The sequence below is a fragment of the Acyrthosiphon pisum genome, chromosome X, assembly GCF_005508785.2.
Source record: "Acyrthosiphon pisum isolate AL4f chromosome X, pea_aphid_22Mar2018_4r6ur, whole genome shotgun sequence".
NCBI classification, from domain to species: domain Eukaryota; kingdom Metazoa; phylum Arthropoda; class Insecta; order Hemiptera; family Aphididae; genus Acyrthosiphon; species Acyrthosiphon pisum.
In genome coordinates, this window is record NC_042493.1 from 42,268,325 (window position 1) to 42,287,936 (window position 19,612).

The following is a 19,612-nucleotide window of genomic DNA, read 5'->3' on the forward strand; positions in this document are numbered from 1 at the left end:
TATACAGTATACATAGGTATAGAAAAATTAAGCTTATAATATTATTACTCTAATTGTAGGTATACGTACTTTGTGTATAAATGAGTATTAATTTCAGTTAATAATAAAGTATGTAAACATCAAGAAAATTATAACTCATTGTCTAATAGTCATTTTTATTTATTCACGTTTTATATAATATAGGTATCTGACGTGAGCCCGGCAAATGTAACAGGAAAATTCCAATAATTGAAATTGAATTAAAATAAAAACGGGGGCAACCGTGCTCAGACCGCATACGACCGTGAACGAAATATTATTAAAATATATTTAACGCTGTGCGTCGTATATTATAATATACTTAACAGCGATCGGTAAACTATCTGTATTATATTGTTCACGCGGTGATGCGTTATAGACTTACAGTATAATACAAGTTTATTACGTAATACGTACAATATAATATAATAAATAATAATAATATAGTTGTGTTTAATGAAACGGTTGTGAGTTGTGACACGATCACACGACGCACTGCTGCAATATTAATTATTGTTGTCGTCGTAGATGCTATAGGCAGTTATATTGTTGTTGGAGTATAAAATATAATAAACGATGTGGGATAAAAATGTGAGATTAAAAAATACCGATTCGTAATTACTAATAAACCGTCGAGATAAGAATATTGAATTAATCTATTTGAATTAATGTCGAGTATACGAAACAAATATAATTTTAAACGGTCGTTGTCGTCCCCGTGCATTGATAATATCTTGTGTGTGTGTGTGTGTGTGTGTGTGTGTGTGGGATGAGGGAGGAGGGGGATTTTTCCAAACTATACGAGGATTTTTAAATTTTTTTTTTTTTGATTTTTACAATATTATAAGTAAGGTATAATAATATGGGCTAATTTAAAACTTGTGGGGACGACCTTTAATAATATAGACTAATTTAAAACTTCTCGTGGACGGCCTTTACGGCCACGTCGGAGTTGCGTTTATTAGGACAGTCATTCAGCCTTTAGACTATAATTGTTGACCGCTTGATTTGCGCGAGTGACTAAAGAAATCGAGCGATAATTCCTCGATGTTCTAACTGCAGTGGTCACTGACTAATTTCTATAGAGGTCCGTTTTGAGACTTAACAAACTTTTCACGGTCCCTAACAGTTTTAAAGGCTCTTATACATACGCTAATAAAAACATTTTTATTTTTAAATATGTATTTATATTAATAATTGATTTATTTACTCTAATAATATTATTACTATGAAAAAATTATTCTAAAAGAGGCGATTATAGGTACAATAAAACAATTCATTTTTAGTGTGAACATTTTTCGTCATACAATTTTAAGTGGATGGGTAGTTAGGGTGTAAAAATATTTTTATATTTAACTATCATTTATGATCTATCAATTATTATTAATATATTATTGATTTTATTAATTTTATTTCAGTGTAATAAATTATCATTATACCATAGCAGGTTTATTGTATAGTTTTACGCTATAGGAGTCAGTAAATGGGTACGTGCTGGAGAACAAGGGAATTGGGAAGATATGATATTGTATTCGTAGGGCATTTACCTATTAGTGCAAGTTCTAGGTTAAGTAATGTGTGGATGGGCGTGGATACCTTCTATATGTTCCCTTACGGATGAAATCTTCGTGACGCCACTGGGTGGTGGGTAGGGGTGAACTGCATTGTTACGTACCTAAAAAACAAAAGTAATCTATAAAAAAAACTATGTATGATAATGCGCGTAAACAACATCACCGTATACATATTGGACGCCACCAAAGTAATGATATATTTTGTTTTTTACTGGATTTAGTTCTTTGTAGGGTTCTATACCTTTCGGTTAGTCGGAGTGATCGATTTTCACGACGATAAATCCAATTACTGACTACTACTGGCTACTGTTATATAAAAATATACGATGTTTTGTATTCGAATACTTTTCCCTTAGTATTTTTGGAGCTTACATAATATAATACGATTATGCAGTGGTTGGTAAATGATAATATTTTACTTTGATAAAAAATAATTGGGTTTGAATTTTCGCAAGAATAAGAATAAATATGAGCTACTTACAACAGAAACATAAAACAAAAATATCGACCTCTGAATATCTTATAATAAATGATTTTGCAATATATGTCTTATATTATAATAAAATATCTATATTATACACCAAGTAACTTAGTATCTAATAAACAGGTTCTCTAAATATTATTATTGTTAAAATTTCAAAATATAATATTTCTCATTACATTTTATTATTTGAACACATTCAAATGAAATGTTTACAAGTAACTTTAGACTATTTTTCTCAGTGTTTATGAATTTTTAATTAAAATTAGTTTAGTACCTAGGTATATAGTTAATATAACTTAATTATATATTTCATATTAATCAAAACATGCACTATTTTCTATTAAAATATGTGTGTAATTAAAGGTTAAACATATATTATTTTACGTAAAAAAACACCACACCCGCATTTGTTGTCTCCGTATTACAAACTTATTAATGTGTAACATGGACAATTTTGCGTTAAGCAGAATCAATTTACTGTTATTGGTTTATATATTACAGTTGATTGACTTGTTGTCAAACTTAAACTTTAAATTTAAATAACTAATAAGACCATTATCTGCTTGTTTGTACGTTGGTTGTTTATGGTATTCAAATTGTCAAGTGATTTATGAGTATATAAAATATTACAATATAAAAAACGGTGGTCAAGTACCTACCAGTCTGCTTTATAATATAGGTGACGAGTAGGTCACTGAAATGGATCTTTTAAATTTGTACACTATTCAATGACATAATATTAACATTGCATACGAAAAACGATTTTGAGCGAAGGCGATTATATTACTAAGTATATACCTATATTTAAATATATAATATATCTTATGATATTATTGTGATTAAAGTAATTAAATTTACTATAAGTAGTTATATAGCAGGGAGGTTAAATTAATTTTTGCCGAAAGGATTGCATTTGATAATGTCATTGTGTGTAAAATCTAATAATATACTTTAAAAGTTTCAAGTATCCAAGAATAATATTTTTAAATCACAACAAATTTACTAAGATCGTTACCTATTCTTTGCTTAATTATTTAACTTAGCTCAAAAAGCTCGAACTTACAATATCTATGAAAAAAAATGTGCTTATAGGTATATTTTTTAGATTTATTGGTTCAAATATGAACTTCCTACTTTACTTAACGTTTTCCTTAATTTATTAATTGTTTTTCCCGATTATTTTGAAAAATACTTTGACTTTTAAATTTTCACATCTCAGAAGTATCAACTATATCCACATTGTTATCAGAAAGCTGTTGATGGTATCGAGTGGGTCATACTGTAATGACTAATGGATGGGTTTAATTTGAATTTTATGATAAGATTATATAATTTTGCATACGAAAAACGATTCTGAGCGGAGACTGGTCACCTATAAGATATTTTATATTGCTATTAATAATAATAGGTAGGTTGAATTCTCTCAAAAAAAATTGTATTTTCATACCTATCTATTATTAACCTAAAATTATCAGTCATTTTTTAGTTATAGCATAAACTTATTATAGCTTATGTGGGACCTTGTATTTATTACATTAATTTTAACTATAAAATAATTTCTAAGATCTCGCGATTTTGACGAATTTTGTCATAATGTGAACTTTAAAACGTTCCTATTTAACTAAAATATTTTAGTTCTATAATAATAACTCTTGAGGAATTTTGTATTACAAAACATTACTAGACAATTATTTTAATAATAATATTACAATTTTAACAAATTATCTTATTTTTTTTTAAGTATTTTCAATTTCGACCTCCTAAAAATACCAACTAGATTTAATTTTCTATCAGAAACCTACATGTACGTTGACGATCAAAGCATTTTTCCTACATGAAAAGGTGCTCACAGACAAAAAAACACAAAAACACACCTGTAAATTATAAAATGAAGAAATTCATCACGATTCACGATGGTCAAAACCAAATATACGATCAAAACTCGATTGAAAATTAAAATACAGTAGAAACCAATGTTAAGCAAACCACTGTCATTTGTTGTTATCACAAAATGTTGGATTGCAGATTAGTACATAATATACTCTGCAGACATTTCGATAAAATGCTATTTTGCACACTCAAGTTTTGCATAATATTTATAAATACAATTACCATAATTACACTAGGTAGTAGGTATAATGAATAATTATTGAAACATTTGCTTTGACAATATTAAGCTTCACAAACAGCTATTATGTAATAATATAATAATATAATATAGAACCTATATTATTTTAATATTTACAATTATGGAATAAAAACATTTCATGAACATTTGACAGTGGCGAGTTAACCACAAAAAAAAAATTGCGTGACATAAGATTCCATAATTATTACACCAATCAAAAATTCTAAAACTTATAAGTTTTAATAATAACTAATGTGTACACCCTAATGATATTGAACCACAACAACACGCAATAGGTTACACCTACTCACACGCCCCCATAAAAAGGCGTAATCGCCGTTATACTTTTGAAGAATTTTTATAGTGCCATTGCAGAATTTTGCTACTGTCAGGAGGCAGATGAATTATGCCTTTTGTACCATAAATATATACACTATATAGTAGTGTAGTACTATACATATAGACTTTAGTTATTCCTGCGAGGATTCTCTCCTGTTTCCAAAGTTCAGGTATTGATAGAACTTAACGAAGAGCGGGTGATATTTAATATTATAGTGGCGAGAAAATAATATCAAACACTGCTCGTGATGGGATACTCAAATAGTTTGGTGATGTGGGGGTGGCACGACCCTACCACACCTCTCGCCTGCACAGTTGCATGTGCCCAGAGGCCGAACCCCCACTGCAAAATGTTTAAGCTACAACTATGCTATTTGTTTATGCTTTAAGTGTAATTGAACTGTGATCGCACGTTAAAAAATGATAATACTGTTAACTAATAATCTCCTGAATTGGTGGGAAGCTTATATTAATTGTAAGGCAATATAGAACCAAATAATGGAATAATTAATAAAAATCCAATATTCACAAAATGTTAAAATATATTTCAGACTTCAAACACTCAGTCAACAATGATATTCTATAATTTTATTATTATCCTGTTTTAGGTCTGGGACGTTCACATCCCGCCTACAGTGTCGTTATTTCCACGCATCGTTTTATTATAATAATATATGATGGACGCCTCTCTACTGGCATCAGCCACCACAACGGCCGCCGCGCACACGATCGCCGCGGCCACGTCGACTACCGTGGTGGCCACGATGGCCCGCAGTGGCCAGCGCAATGGCACGCACCGTGGAGCAGTCAACGTGCACGGCCGACTCATGTACGACGAGATCGTCATCAATGACGTTTGGATCAACGCCATCCTATCCACGTTGGCTCTGTCATGCGCCGCATGCGTCTGTCTGTGCTTCTTGTACTGCAAAATCCAACAGTGGAAACATGGAAGTAAGTCATAGTCTGAAATCTATTTAAGTATTAACCGAATAATTGTAATAATTTTTTCAACCGTTGAAAAAAACTAATAAAAAATGGTCGTGTACCTAATTATTAAAATGCATCGCCGAAAAACTGGCGCATTGAAATACCTACAATAATGTGTGTGTTCTACTCTCTGTTGACCGAAAATTGGAATAGTGCGATGCTAAGACATCTGCAGGGAGTGTATTTACAATAAATATTATGAAACTCTGTGAAAATAACCGAAAACATTGAAATAGAATGTGAGACCTCTCCTCCATTGGCTAAAAGTTATATTAGGGCGATGCTATAATAGCATATTCCTTTTAACATAATTATTTAAAGTCATAAAATATTACTTATACTTCATACATAATATTATTGCACGAATAGATGAAATGAAGATGTATGTTACAATATTGAATATTATCAACATTTAAAATAAATAAATGTTTAAGAGTTGATTAAAAAATTGAAATAAATTATTAAACAAGTTTGAAAATTAGGAAAAGAATGCAGTTTAAAACCGTTTTTGTCATATTGGTTCTATCGGCTGAAAAAAAGCGCAATATCACTTGTTATATTTAATAAATATAATTAAAAAATATACTTACAACAACTAGCTAATCGTATGATTAAAAACTATGCCTACCTCACTTACTCACGTCTTAAACAATTGAATAATATCGCCGTTACCTAATTGAATTATTGGCGTTGGTGTTTATTTTTTTGACTTAGTTTTTCGATACGCCCATAAATATAAATATTAAATACTGTAATCAAATCGATCACGTTTTGACCTAATGAGAGCGTACCTAGTTTCAACTCGGAAACCTGTTTCGTAAACATTATAAAATAATTCCATATTATGTTTGTTCAATCACCATATTATTTTGTCGGATCACGGTTAAATTTTAAATACCTATATCTAGTTATTTACATATTATTATGTTGTGTGTACCTATTAGCTTTATAAACTTTTCCTCGTATTGTTGATAACAATAATTGCAGATGCACTGCAGAGTGCAGATAATGACGTACTAAAATTGAGTTTATAGTTTATACTTATGCTCAGATTGTGGTTGGCCAACAAAATTGAATTATGTATATTAGTGTAAATGTGTAATAATATTATTTTGATAGCGATTATTTTGAATAATAATCACATTTCATGAACGACCCATATATTTACACATAATTGCCCGGCAATCACGAACATAGATAACGATTACATTTTTAGTCTAGTCAGCAGAATATTATTATGTATAATAGGTACATATTATAGACATATCGAATATTATGGTATTATAAGAGCCCATGATTAGTGATTACTATAATACTATATAGATTATAGGTACATATGTCATATCGTATTGTTCATAACACCACCAGACCACCTGTTGACTAGTCGTTTCGGTATTATTTTTCGACATTGCAGTAAATGGATTCAACACAGCACTTATCTTAATTTGGCTATCGTAGTATTTTTTACCATAAAATAATATAATCTTATCAATCTTCTATTTTAAAGTCAACTGAGTAAATCTTAGCAATTGAAATATGTGTTTGAACCTTACAATACCCGTGTAATTATATAATGTATAATATTTAGGAGTTTGTAATTTGCACCATCGCAATCGTGGGTAGTCACTATAGTCGATAAAATTATTGAAAAATTATTATTGTCATTCGAGTCCTTCAAATCTCGACGTCGATCCCAATCATATCATTCAATTTTTAATATTACTTATTTTATTTTCTTTCTTGTACTTATATACCATACGATAGTAATAATACTAGTCGATAATAGTGTTTGTAATTTGCATAAAAAAAAGTAGGTATCTATGTGTATTGGGATAATAAGTTTTCGATATTTCGTTGGTACCTTGTTGATGCAGAGATTTTAAGGACTCGAATGACAATAATAATTTTTCATGATTTTAACGACCCACCACCTTATCTGGTAATCACTCCAAAGTTTGGTCAGTCCGTTATTACAAAGTAATAAGTATTATATATTTTGTTTTTCATATTTTATATCATTATTTTTATTAGCTAGCTTTAAAGTCAATTTCGATTATCGACGTACCGTAGAATTGTGTGAAATGTGAATAGGTTAGTGTATTAAAAACTCAGATACTATTGAAACGTGTACGTAACGTCAAAAGATTAATCGATTCAAATTTTTAGTTGAATTTACAGTTCAGATTTTCTATTTCCTGAGATAGTGCAAATTACACAATATGTATTTATATTTTTGGTAAATTTTGATAAAATTTTTGCATATTTTCTTTCTTTTTTTTGTTATGTTGCACATTTTCTTTTAATTAACGTTTATTAAAACTCCAATTGATTTTTATACCATTTGGTTACCAGCTATTTGAGTGCCTCAACTTCGGCACTGCTGAAGGCCAATCGAGTATGTGAGTGTTCACTTGTACCGACTTAAGTATTGTCCATGTCTAATTTAACGTCATTCTTATTTTAGTTGATATTTATTTATTAATAACAGTTAGGAAAAAATATTTAATGCATATTTTAGACATTTTAAGTGCATAAGTTCATTTATATTTTAGGAATTTGTAGGGCTTTATGCGTCTTATATAATAATTTAATAGATATAGGTACATTGGAAGACATAACGAATAAGCAAACAATAAATCAAATTGTACAAACGTAGGTAGGTTGACCTGTGTGTGATCTAACCTGTGTCATTTTAGATATTAAATTTCGAACTATACCGTTTGAAAACGCCAAATTGTTAGTATTTAAGCTATCAAGAAGGCTAAACTGAAACTTAAAATTTTACAAAAAAAATTACAAACAAAGAAATTTTATTTAATGAACAAAAATACAGTTTTTTAAAAGCAATGGCTAGTGATGAAGTGTCATTGAGGTGTACGAAAAAAAAAATGTTCTGCTAGAATAGAGATAAATAAAATATCTATATGACTATAAATTATTCTATTCGTGTTATTAGTGGTGACTGGTAATACGATATACCTAGTAAACGATCGTGACGCTCAGTGTCATACTTTGTGTTCGTTATTTTTATTTCCATTTATATTATTATTTTATTATCACGACTTTAATTTTATTTAATGTTTATTATTGACGATTTCGAAAGTGTTGAACCTAATAAATAAAATATTAAAATTGGTACAAATGATATATTTTATTTTTAATATCTTTGGCACTTTGGTCATATTATATTGAGTATAATTTTATATTAGCTCAAATTATTTTTATATCTTTGCCTCTTATGCAGTCATATAGCCAGTTAATAGAGCCACACCGCAGTCATTCAGTGAAAACCTAACCTTATTGTTATTATTATCATCATCATAATATTTTTTTATTGCTGTACAGTTTTGTATCTAGAAGATGTTCCACTTTTCTGCCAAAATCGACCTTTCCGTTTACCGCCAGTATAATACATATATAATAATGCTTATTTTTCATTTTCCGCCACAACGAAGTTCAGTTTTTAGACATTATATATCTATATATCCTATGATAAAAAAAATATCTGGAGTTATTGATAATTGGCAATGATTTTAAAAAAACTTTAAATCTAACTAAAATAATTTAAGATAATCGAATATCGATATACTTGGAATATTAAAAATAACACATTCAAGTAATACTTACAAATTGTACAAATATAGAATATTTTATTATTATGTTAAGTATTACTTTATTAGTTATTACAAAAAAAAATATATATATAATAATTATTATAGGTAGGATTACATAAATATATATGATATATTGATATATTATGTTAACACATAAAATATAAATATGGTGTGTCATGATGTAAAAATAAAAACGCCACAAAAATAATTATGATAACCACGGTAATCAAAAAAATATCTTGGTACCTTTGCGTGCGTCATTATCGTATGTTGGCGAACTAATAACAGTTGTAGCTTGTAAGTAATGTCTCCACCCAAATGACGTCCCAGATTATAATATATATGTCCATTTGTCCGTAGTCATTTTCTTCTAAAAATAGGTTACCGATTCCACCACTGTCCATTTTCCACCATCGTCAAAATAGAATTTCAAAAGCCAATAATATTGATTAAAAATCATATATATGTAGTACAAAATATTTTTTTTTAATAATTTAAAACTGTAATATTTTTTATTTTGTATATTTTGCTTATAACAAATGAAAAAATTAAGTAACTTTGAGTCTTTGATTATTTAATACTATAAGAAATTCAGTATGAATTTGCCTCAAAATTAAATATTATTTTAATATAATATGTTTCTTCAGTTTATACATGTATACCTACTTACAACAATGTTTAAATTTAAATAATAATATTATAAAAATAAATATTATGTCAAGTAAGGGGGTCTAGAAATGTGTCGTTTTCCCAAAGCAGTGCTCCTCAGTATGAACTATGTATGAGTATTACGAGAGAGGTGGGCATGAAGTATGTTTATGAACCATGAACGTAAAAATTATAATTATTTCGTTTATAAAAATGTAATGGTCGCGGCGTGTATTTGACGTGATTTGAGGATCGATTATTTAATAATATTATCAATTGTTAAACTGTTTTACTTTTTTTTTTATAGATGTATTGTAATAATTGTCTTGTTTGTTAATTTCTTTAGTTAACACAATATTGTCTTCATGGTTAAATTCATTTAACAAACGGAGATACCAAAATGTTTACGAGTTTACATAATTTTCTTATCCGTTAACGAGCTTTCAATAACAAAATTTGTTTTCAAATGTTTAATAATTAATAACCGATCATATCTCTACAATACAACAGTTTATTATAATATAGGTCAAATATATGCAGCAGCGTTCCGTCTCAACACCATAATTCGACTGATAAAAGGCAAAAGAGGCTAAGTGACATGGGACAATCGTAGATTATTCACTGGACAGTACAAGCAAGCATTCGATCGTACAAGCGCTGTGTACTGTTCCGCTGACCATTAATTAGTAATGAGATATTTCTAATTTTCGGAACAAGTGACATTTTCTAACAGTAACGAAATGTAGGCACATACTTATATGACATTTCTTTTGATGGTTAGGGAGAGGGATTATAATATTATTTAAATCGAATATTCGAATGATATAGCAATGATTATATATTAAAAAATTTTTTAACAAATACTATTCAATTGCTGTAGGCTGTTCAAGTAACACAATAATATGGAATATAAATAATTAATATAATATAAAAAACTCATTCTTAGAGCTTCCATAAAAACAGAATCCCCAAATTAAGAACATAGTAATACACAGAAAATGAACATTTTGATTTTGCTCTCCTGAACAGTAATAAAACTGTCGCTTTTCCTTTTACCAGTCGATATAAGTACCTATCTATAACTATGAACAATAATTAATACATTTGCGTAGGCCGTTCGCCGTTCATATTATGTTAATTATCAGATTTTCGAATAAACTATCACTTGTTGTGAAACTTTATGTAAATACCTATATAATATAAAACAATACAACTGCTCGGTGGTTAATAATTTCCAACGCCTCACTACGTAGTTTGTCTATACGAATAACGATTATGTACAACATACTATTGTATAATATATATATATATTGTATTGATGTACCTTTTAAGTCGTAAGTACATATATAATATACAGGGTATTTCCCCAAGCATTTCTACACCTATTTTTAAAATGTATTATGAATTTATTCAAATTCAAATTTTTAGAATTTTTAAATATACTCAAAGACCAGTTTGTCAAATTCTTGAATTTGTTGTAAGTACTAAGTACTTAATTAGTGTCCTGTGGTGCAACAATAACTTCTGTTTATCAATTTATAAGCCTCCTCCCTTCTTTTTTACTATCAATTATTTAGTGTATAGTTATTTTGAAAATATTAATGCACCTAACTTGAAATTAGAACGAGTATAGTTCCTCAGTTATTAAAATGTTTATACCAAGGACAATAAGATGTATATAAGGACAATATATATATATAAGTTTGTTTTTTCACAGGACAAGTAGTACAAAAAAATCTCAAGAATTTTAAAACATGGTCTTGAAGTATAATAAAAATTCTAAAAATCAGATTTTGGATAACTACTTTATTAAATAAAAAAGGGATAGGCGTGGTTGCCACACACAAACTGCAGATCACTGGTTTACACTCGTTTTTCGCAATACTTTAAAAAAAAAAAAGGATATATAAAATTCGATTACTAGTGCCTTCGCTGTGGGTCGTGGTGAAGGGGTTTCGAAAGAGGCGGCTGCTTTGAGACAAAAATCGTGCTAATAAGACTGCCCGCGTGCATAGTTCTAATGTTAACATTGCTTAAAATATAATGGGCCACAGACAAATAAAATAAATATGCTCTGCATAAATAATTTATATTTATGTGGCCTATAGCTATGTAAAAGTTTACAGGGTAATAACCATTTTTATCAAGGTTACTATTTTTAGATCCGTGTAAAATGTTGAGATAACAATAGTGGTGGTAATTATTGTTTGTCTTAAAAATATTTAAACAACAAACACTATAGAAAATTAGTGTAATTAATATTAAAATATAAAGCTTATAATAATATACTATTTTTATAATTCCACCGTGGCGCAATTATGGGGCTAAGGGTTAACGAAAGTAACGAAATAGTTATTTTTTTTTCTTTTTAGGGGGATGTTTTCATGAATTATTGAGAGAAAAAAAACCATAAATATTCAAAATGTAGAATTTTTTTTTATAATGTAGAATTTACATTGTATATCATTTTGTGTTTAGTTTAAAAAGAAGACAAATATAACAAATTTTAACATGTAACTTCTGAAAATTAAAAAAGCAACTTTGAACTAAATTTGACTTAGTGAAATTGTATTAAGTTATCTTAAAGAAATTAAAACAATTAGTAAACTTGTCAAGCCTTGCAAATGAATACGGTCATTTAAACGTACCATTATTTTATGTTTGTGCAACTATATTCTGTAAATGCCAATATTTTCGTATAGATAAAACTAATCATGTAAATTGCAAGCTATGTGGATAACGTAGAGGTTGCTCCTTTTTTATATCTTTATATAATACTTATAAATAGTATGTATCTAAATGAAAAACCTATGAGCAAAAAAAATACAAAACATTATACGTTTACTGTTTATATTGAATTATTGCTGAAACCTGCAAAATTAATAGTTATAATTTATAACTTATAAACAACAGTTTTTAGTATGACGAGCGTCGAACGTAGGTACGAACAATAAGTTGTCTGCGATAAGCGTGAGACATGTCTTTTACTGGCGTATTGTGTACACTGCAGTAAAATATTATGAACCTTTACAACATGGGCTCAACCCTTAACCGCGTAGAACAGGCAAACATCATCTCCAAATCTTCGTTAAAAATATAAATGTCACTATATAATGTAATATTATTGTTGTTGGTTTTTTTTTCTTTTAGAGTTGAACCAAACATCGTTTGAGTCGTTTTTTTTGCATAGGTACCTTTACGCGAAAAAGCTTATATCGAAACGTGAGACACTCGCGCGCCAAGTAAGTTGGTACCTACTTATATAAAACTTGCGCGTTCCTAGCGTTCCTATGCTATACCTAGCTGCAAGAACCGCAAGATCGGCTGCCGCTGCAGGTGACCTCGACCGTAGTAGGTAACCGGTCGGAGCAACTACTATCATAATACTATATTATACTGCATATTATGGGTAACAAATCGATATAGGTACTTACGTAAGACGCCAAGCTTAAGATCAGGACGTCTCACCCGCATATTGTGCTATCTTGGTCTTACATGTTACATGTCTCTCACTTATCGTCCTAGTCCAACCCCAGTAACTATATTTCGTACAATATACAGAGTGATTTATCAAGCATATTCACCCCAATTTTATTCTTCAATATAATAAACTTATACCAATAAATATACTCACCATATTATTTTCAAACGTTTAGATTTTTTTATACCATTTAAAGAGTTTCCTATCTGTCCTATCTGAACGTTTGATACTTGCAACATATTTTATTTTCAAACGAGAATTACACTTATTTTCCTTTAAATGGTTAATCGCTGTTGCAACTATTTTGAAAAATGTTATGTAGGTATATTACATTTTAATTGAAATTTTTTGAGTTATTTAAATTTGTATACTAAATATAATAATAATGATAATGATAATGATGGTTTGAAAATTATACTCACCTATTGATATTAATCCATCGATGTTTTATAATTTTTTAAAAATAAGTATAATAGAGATTATGGATCCAATATTAAATCCATTTTATATTTTCCTAAAACTATTTAAGGTTTATTATTCTAAATATATATATAAATAACCATCTAAAACTATTCATTCAAATTTTGATTTAGATTAAAAAAATCATTCTCTTTACAATTTACAGTATAAAAAAGATTGTTTTTGGATTGTGCAGAGCGTAGAGAAGAATGTATTAATTTTACAATGATATGTGTTTTTTGTTGTTTTGTGTCTGGAGACACTTTTTCTGATAAAAAAAATGCTTTGATCATAAGCTTGACAACTTCGATAGAGGTTTCTAGTAGAATATTGGATATAGTGGTACGTTCGGGAGGTTAAAATTGAAAATTCTCAGTGCTTTTTAAAATAATCGGGAAAAACAAAAAACGAATAATATGATCATTTGTTAAAATGTTAATATAATTATTAAAATAATTGTTTGGTTACCAAAAAGTTTGCTCACTTCCACGTTGCTTGGACTTTCTTCGATTTATTTGAGTTTTTTTCTTTAAATGTCGAAAAAAAATATTCGTTTTCAAAAAATGTTAAAAATGTAATAAAAGGTTCCATCTAAGTTATTAATACTGGAATTTAAAAATATTTCATAGTAAACCACAATAAAGTTTTATGAGCTTTTAAAAGATAGAATTTTTAAGAAGTTAGACAAAATCACGAAAATTTAAAATTAATTTTTACCTAGATAAAACTTAAATACCTTACATTTTTTATTCCGATGATTTTACAATGTATTTTTTATTGCCCACAAAAACGTTTGATGTCATTCGCATACCTACTATAATATTATTATATTATATTATATTGTATTATAAGAAAATTATCTGAGTAGTATATAATTTTTATTGTATTATAATGTATAGATTTTGATTGTTTTTTTATTGCAGTTTTGGGGGTATCTATTAAATTTCTGTTTTTTACGATAGGTTATAAGTGTATAACCATTTTTTTAAAACTATAATATAAAGTTAGAAGTCCTATAACACAATTTTGAATTATAATAAATATTGAAGTACCTATGTAGAAAAATGTTAACTTGCAAATAAAAACATATTTAAATATTGTAATATATAAAATAGTGTATAATATATAATATGTTTTTATGTATATTATATTTTGCAGTGTTGTCTAATGTCAATGCTAACAATTATATGTGCTGCTGAAGACGTTTGAGTGTTGTGATAACAGTTTATATTTATTTGTTATTCGTATAATTACCTACCGTATACTACATATCTGTAGTAAAACATCAGACTTATTAAAATTTTTTTATATTTATATTTGTTTTTTTCATATTATAATAGTTTAGTTTTTAAATGTTGTATTTGTAATTATCATAGTATAATATTTATCACAAGTAAAAAGAAATTGATGATTCAAGAAGTTACTTATTATAGTACTATTATTCTTTAGTGTCTAATACAGTTCTAAACTTTAAATTTAAATCAACATTATTTTCTCGTCATTTTATAGAAATTTCAGTTAGTTAAATTTAAAAAAAGTCGCGGTACACACGATGTGGTTATAGGTATACGGTACACAGGTAATTTATATAGTTAAAACCTACTGAAATGGTGTGAATTATAATGATTTAAAGTTTAGGTTACGCTCTTTGCAAAAAAAGGTCTAGGACACGCCTTTAAGGCTTTAACTGTACAAAATTTATTTTTATTTTTTTAACGGATTTTTAAACAATAAATTAAACACTAAATAATACATAAAGATAGATAGGAACAACATTGATAAAATAAGTGAAATGGACAACAATTATATAAGTACTTGATAATAAAATTAAGTGCGTTTAAGGCTAATATTAAATCAAAGTTCTGTCCAAAGAATCTTCATTAGACAATTTTAACGGACCATTGGAACTCGAAGACTTGGTCGGGGAGCTGAGGGAAATTAGTCTTTCCCCGGAGTAATCCAACTAAAAATTTTTTATCTGCCCAGAGCCTCTGATCTCGGTGAAACTGAGATTTAGAGCTTCCATGACGGGTTAATACAAATTTAGTGAGTGAGAAATTTTAAGTAAGAAGCCGCTCAACATATGAACAGTTTCTGAACTGACTGAACTCCATATTTCAAACTGAACATAATGATTCCAAATAATTGTGCCATACGCCCATATTCAAGAGTATTCAAGAGCCGAATAAAGGATTATTAAACATGGTACATTGGTACTGAATTGAAATATTCGGATATTTTATATATACGCGATAAACGTATACATAATATTATATTAATCATGTGTACGAAAATTGGACACAAATGCATAATATGTCTATTGTTCGTAAGTATTATTATAACATACTGCACAATCATTTTATCAAAAACGAGTTGAGCTTTTAAATAAAGGACCACCGGATTACTATTCATTATATTCATACAGGTACATAACAATAAAATGATTGCTACGTAATATTATAATACACATAATGCCGTTCGTTGTTTCATTGTATCAAATTCACCGTAACGTTTGTCCGTGCATAATACTACACTCAATTACATCATATTATTATATTTGGTGAATTCGTGATCCTCTCAATCGATCAAAACCGTTCATTTGTCATATTATATTTTCACCAATTCTGACGATACGGCGCGGAGGACGAGTATACCAGATACCTAGTATATTATTATACAACACTGCGGTGGTCACGCGCGCAACAGTGCACATCACACGCCTCCACGACTCGACGAATTTTTTCCGCTTTAACACTTTGTGCACAATAATGCCACCCATGTGATTATTTTTGTATCGGACTTCAACAAATTATTATAGAAACACGTGCCGCGCTTAGCAGGGGGCGGTGCAGGGGCACCTCCGTAAAATTTTTAATTGATTCCCTCGGCCCTAGCTCTGCAGCCCGTATTTACCTGTAAATAAAATGTAATTTTTTTTCTGAAATATCTGATGAAACGTTTATTAGATTTCCCCTTCACAGTGTGAGAGCAAACAAAATGTACGATGATATCGTGACTCTACAATACATATTTTGTTTCAATAAATGTTTGTTTTTTTGCTTGTAATTCATCATAGGTAGTAAATAATATTTCAAATATATTATGTGTAGGAGGTAGGTACCTACCTAATTATACTCGCCCGGCGTGTCTGGGCAGTTATTTTATTTTCTACGATAGGTATTATATATTTGTTCAAACAATAATATTTACATAATAATACCATCTTAGCACAATGATTATAATGCGTAGTATGTAGTAGCAGTGTAGTGTATAGCATGTATATATCTATATAATATTGCTGCAGAGGCGTAGAAGCTGTTTGACGTGTATAATACTAATAATAATCTTACCTACCTTTTAAATATTATTATCGTTGTTAATTATTATGTTTTTTACGTTGTTAAATTCAATCTTTACGTACGGAGTGTTTTCGTTTTTTACAACCTACGAGACTATATATTATATAGTCCAGAGCTTGAAATCGAAATGAATATTTTCGATTTCAATTTCAATTTCACTATTATCATCGATCTTTTTTTTTTGTAATTTAAATTAAAAATATTATATCGATCTTATAATTTAATTATATTTATATTGATTAGATTGGTCAATGATTTGTAAATAAGATGCTTAGCATGGTTTTAATTTTTTCGATTTAAAATATAAATTATAGATTTTAACTATTTTATTTTTGATTACTATATACCTACGATAGAAACCAGGCTTTATTGATTATTACCAATCGGTGAACAATATTATTAACCTATTGGCTATTGTTAAACTTTAAAATGTAATTAATTGATAAATAAAAAATTATAAAACAATAAATTATTATTTTAGTTTAAATTATTGATTTCAATTTTTTTCCATTTCAACATATTATTGAATATCATGAAAAAAAATCCCGATTTTCATACTAGGTATATTTGATTTCTAAGATGATTTTTAACAATTATTATGTACCAACCTATACGACAAGACGTGTTCAGACCAATCACATTCGCGGTATACCTAAGCTACGGCGTCCAACTATTTGACATCATGCATGACAAAACCAACCTCCTACCCACCCACCCACTAATTTGTCAAAGTCCGTTTGAATAAGTATTACAATTTTAAACAAGCAGTGGTGTATACGAGGGTATACGGCGTAAATAATCTCATTTCTCGTGTATTTTTTTAGAGTCAATTCTCTCTAAACTTACAATAATACGCAGGTATATATGTTTCTACATATTATAATTTTCAGTGATGTAAACAAAATATTCTATAATTATTTGCAAATATCAATTCTCAGGCAGTACTCTTATTACAGTGAACATCAGGGGATTATCAAAAAAAATCTTGAGAACCAATGACCAAACCAAAGTTGAGAATCCATAACCTCGATATATTACTGACTAATGTTTACTCGTTTAAAAAATATCTATCATATTATTATTCATATTTTATAATCTTATACAAATAATAACGAATGAAAATCTCTACACTTCTAGGTTTTCTTTAGGATATATTAGGATCATATTTTAAACGTTTAAGAATCTAAAAATCTGCTCTTTAGTGATAATATAATAATAATATTAGGTGTTATACATATACGTGGAATCCGTGCGGATATATACGAAATCGTCGTTGCGGGCATGAGGCGTTTATAATAATAATATTAGTATTATTATAATTCATAATAATTACCTACCTACCTACCTATTTATTATGTATACTCGCGTTGCTGACGGTTGTTTTATATAAATCAGCTTCAGTAGTAGTCGTAGCGTGTACCTATAATAGTAAGTTGTTTCTGCTGCTTCTCCCGCCGCATGCTCACACAGGTGGTCTATCTACGTTTTGCCAACAATATTATTATACACTCGCGGTGTGCACACTAACACTATACCTGCCAGTTGCTATACAGTACATATATATATATAATATATTATAATATACCGAAGCAGAACCATTATAATATGGAATTGATTAAATAACAATTAAGGAGGTACGCACTCAACAACAATATTATTATGCTCTACCGGTTATTATTATTATTATTATTATACCTAAGTAGGTATATGTAAATATTAAAAAAAGTCCGCATCATCGACGGACTAGTCGGAAACAAGTTGAGATAAGTACCTATATAGTACCAATCTATCTTAATAATGCGCAGATCTCTTCTTCAGGATACGTATTTTTATAATGACTTTTACAAATTCTAATTACTTAATATACTTACATCAAGTTTATCTTATTTTTATAAAATGTATGGTGGACATTTGAACGTAATGGCAACGGTGGTTCTCAATGTATCTTGTAATTTGTAAATAGAAAAGACACATTTAAATGTTTTACAACATAATATTGTATTTATTTAAATTATAAAAACAACTCATTTAGGAACATTCTTTAATCAATTTAATACCTTTACCGGCTTTACCTACCAGCTACAGTTTAAGGTAACTTTATAAATAATTGAAGTTGGAAAACTAAAATCATGATTATAAATAAATAACTTACACATATTATTATACTATTAAGTTTTAACGATTTTGTATTGAAAGTTTATAAAATAGCAAATGCATAATATACCAGCTGATACCTATAATATTAAAACAAAATTATAAAAAAAACTTTAAAATGAATCATAATATTAACTATAATAAGTTTCTCAGTGAACAAAATAATTTTGTGAATGATATGATATAATGACTATGATAATAATATACAACATGTTTAGGGTTTGCATTCATGTTAAAAAAAATAAATAATATAAAACCTTTTCAGTTTTCATATATGGGCTTAAAAAATGGTAGGTATATAACACATAACCATCGTAGGAGGAGAGGAGGGGTGACTACTGACTACACAAACTAAACAAAATTC

General features: G+C 28.5%; 1 protein-coding gene across 1 annotated transcript in view; it reads left to right on the forward strand.

Annotated features, from left to right (window-relative positions):
• Nucleotides 1-19,612, forward strand: part of LOC100570601 — an 80,278-nt gene that overhangs the window by 33,327 nt on the left and 27,339 nt on the right. The window contains exon 2 of the mRNA XM_003244568.4: nucleotides 5,152-5,497. Coding sequence (XP_003244616.1) covers nucleotides 5,218-5,497 — 280 coding nt within the window. The 5' untranslated portion in view covers nucleotides 5,152-5,217. The remainder of the gene's footprint in view (nucleotides 1-5,151; nucleotides 5,498-19,612) is intronic.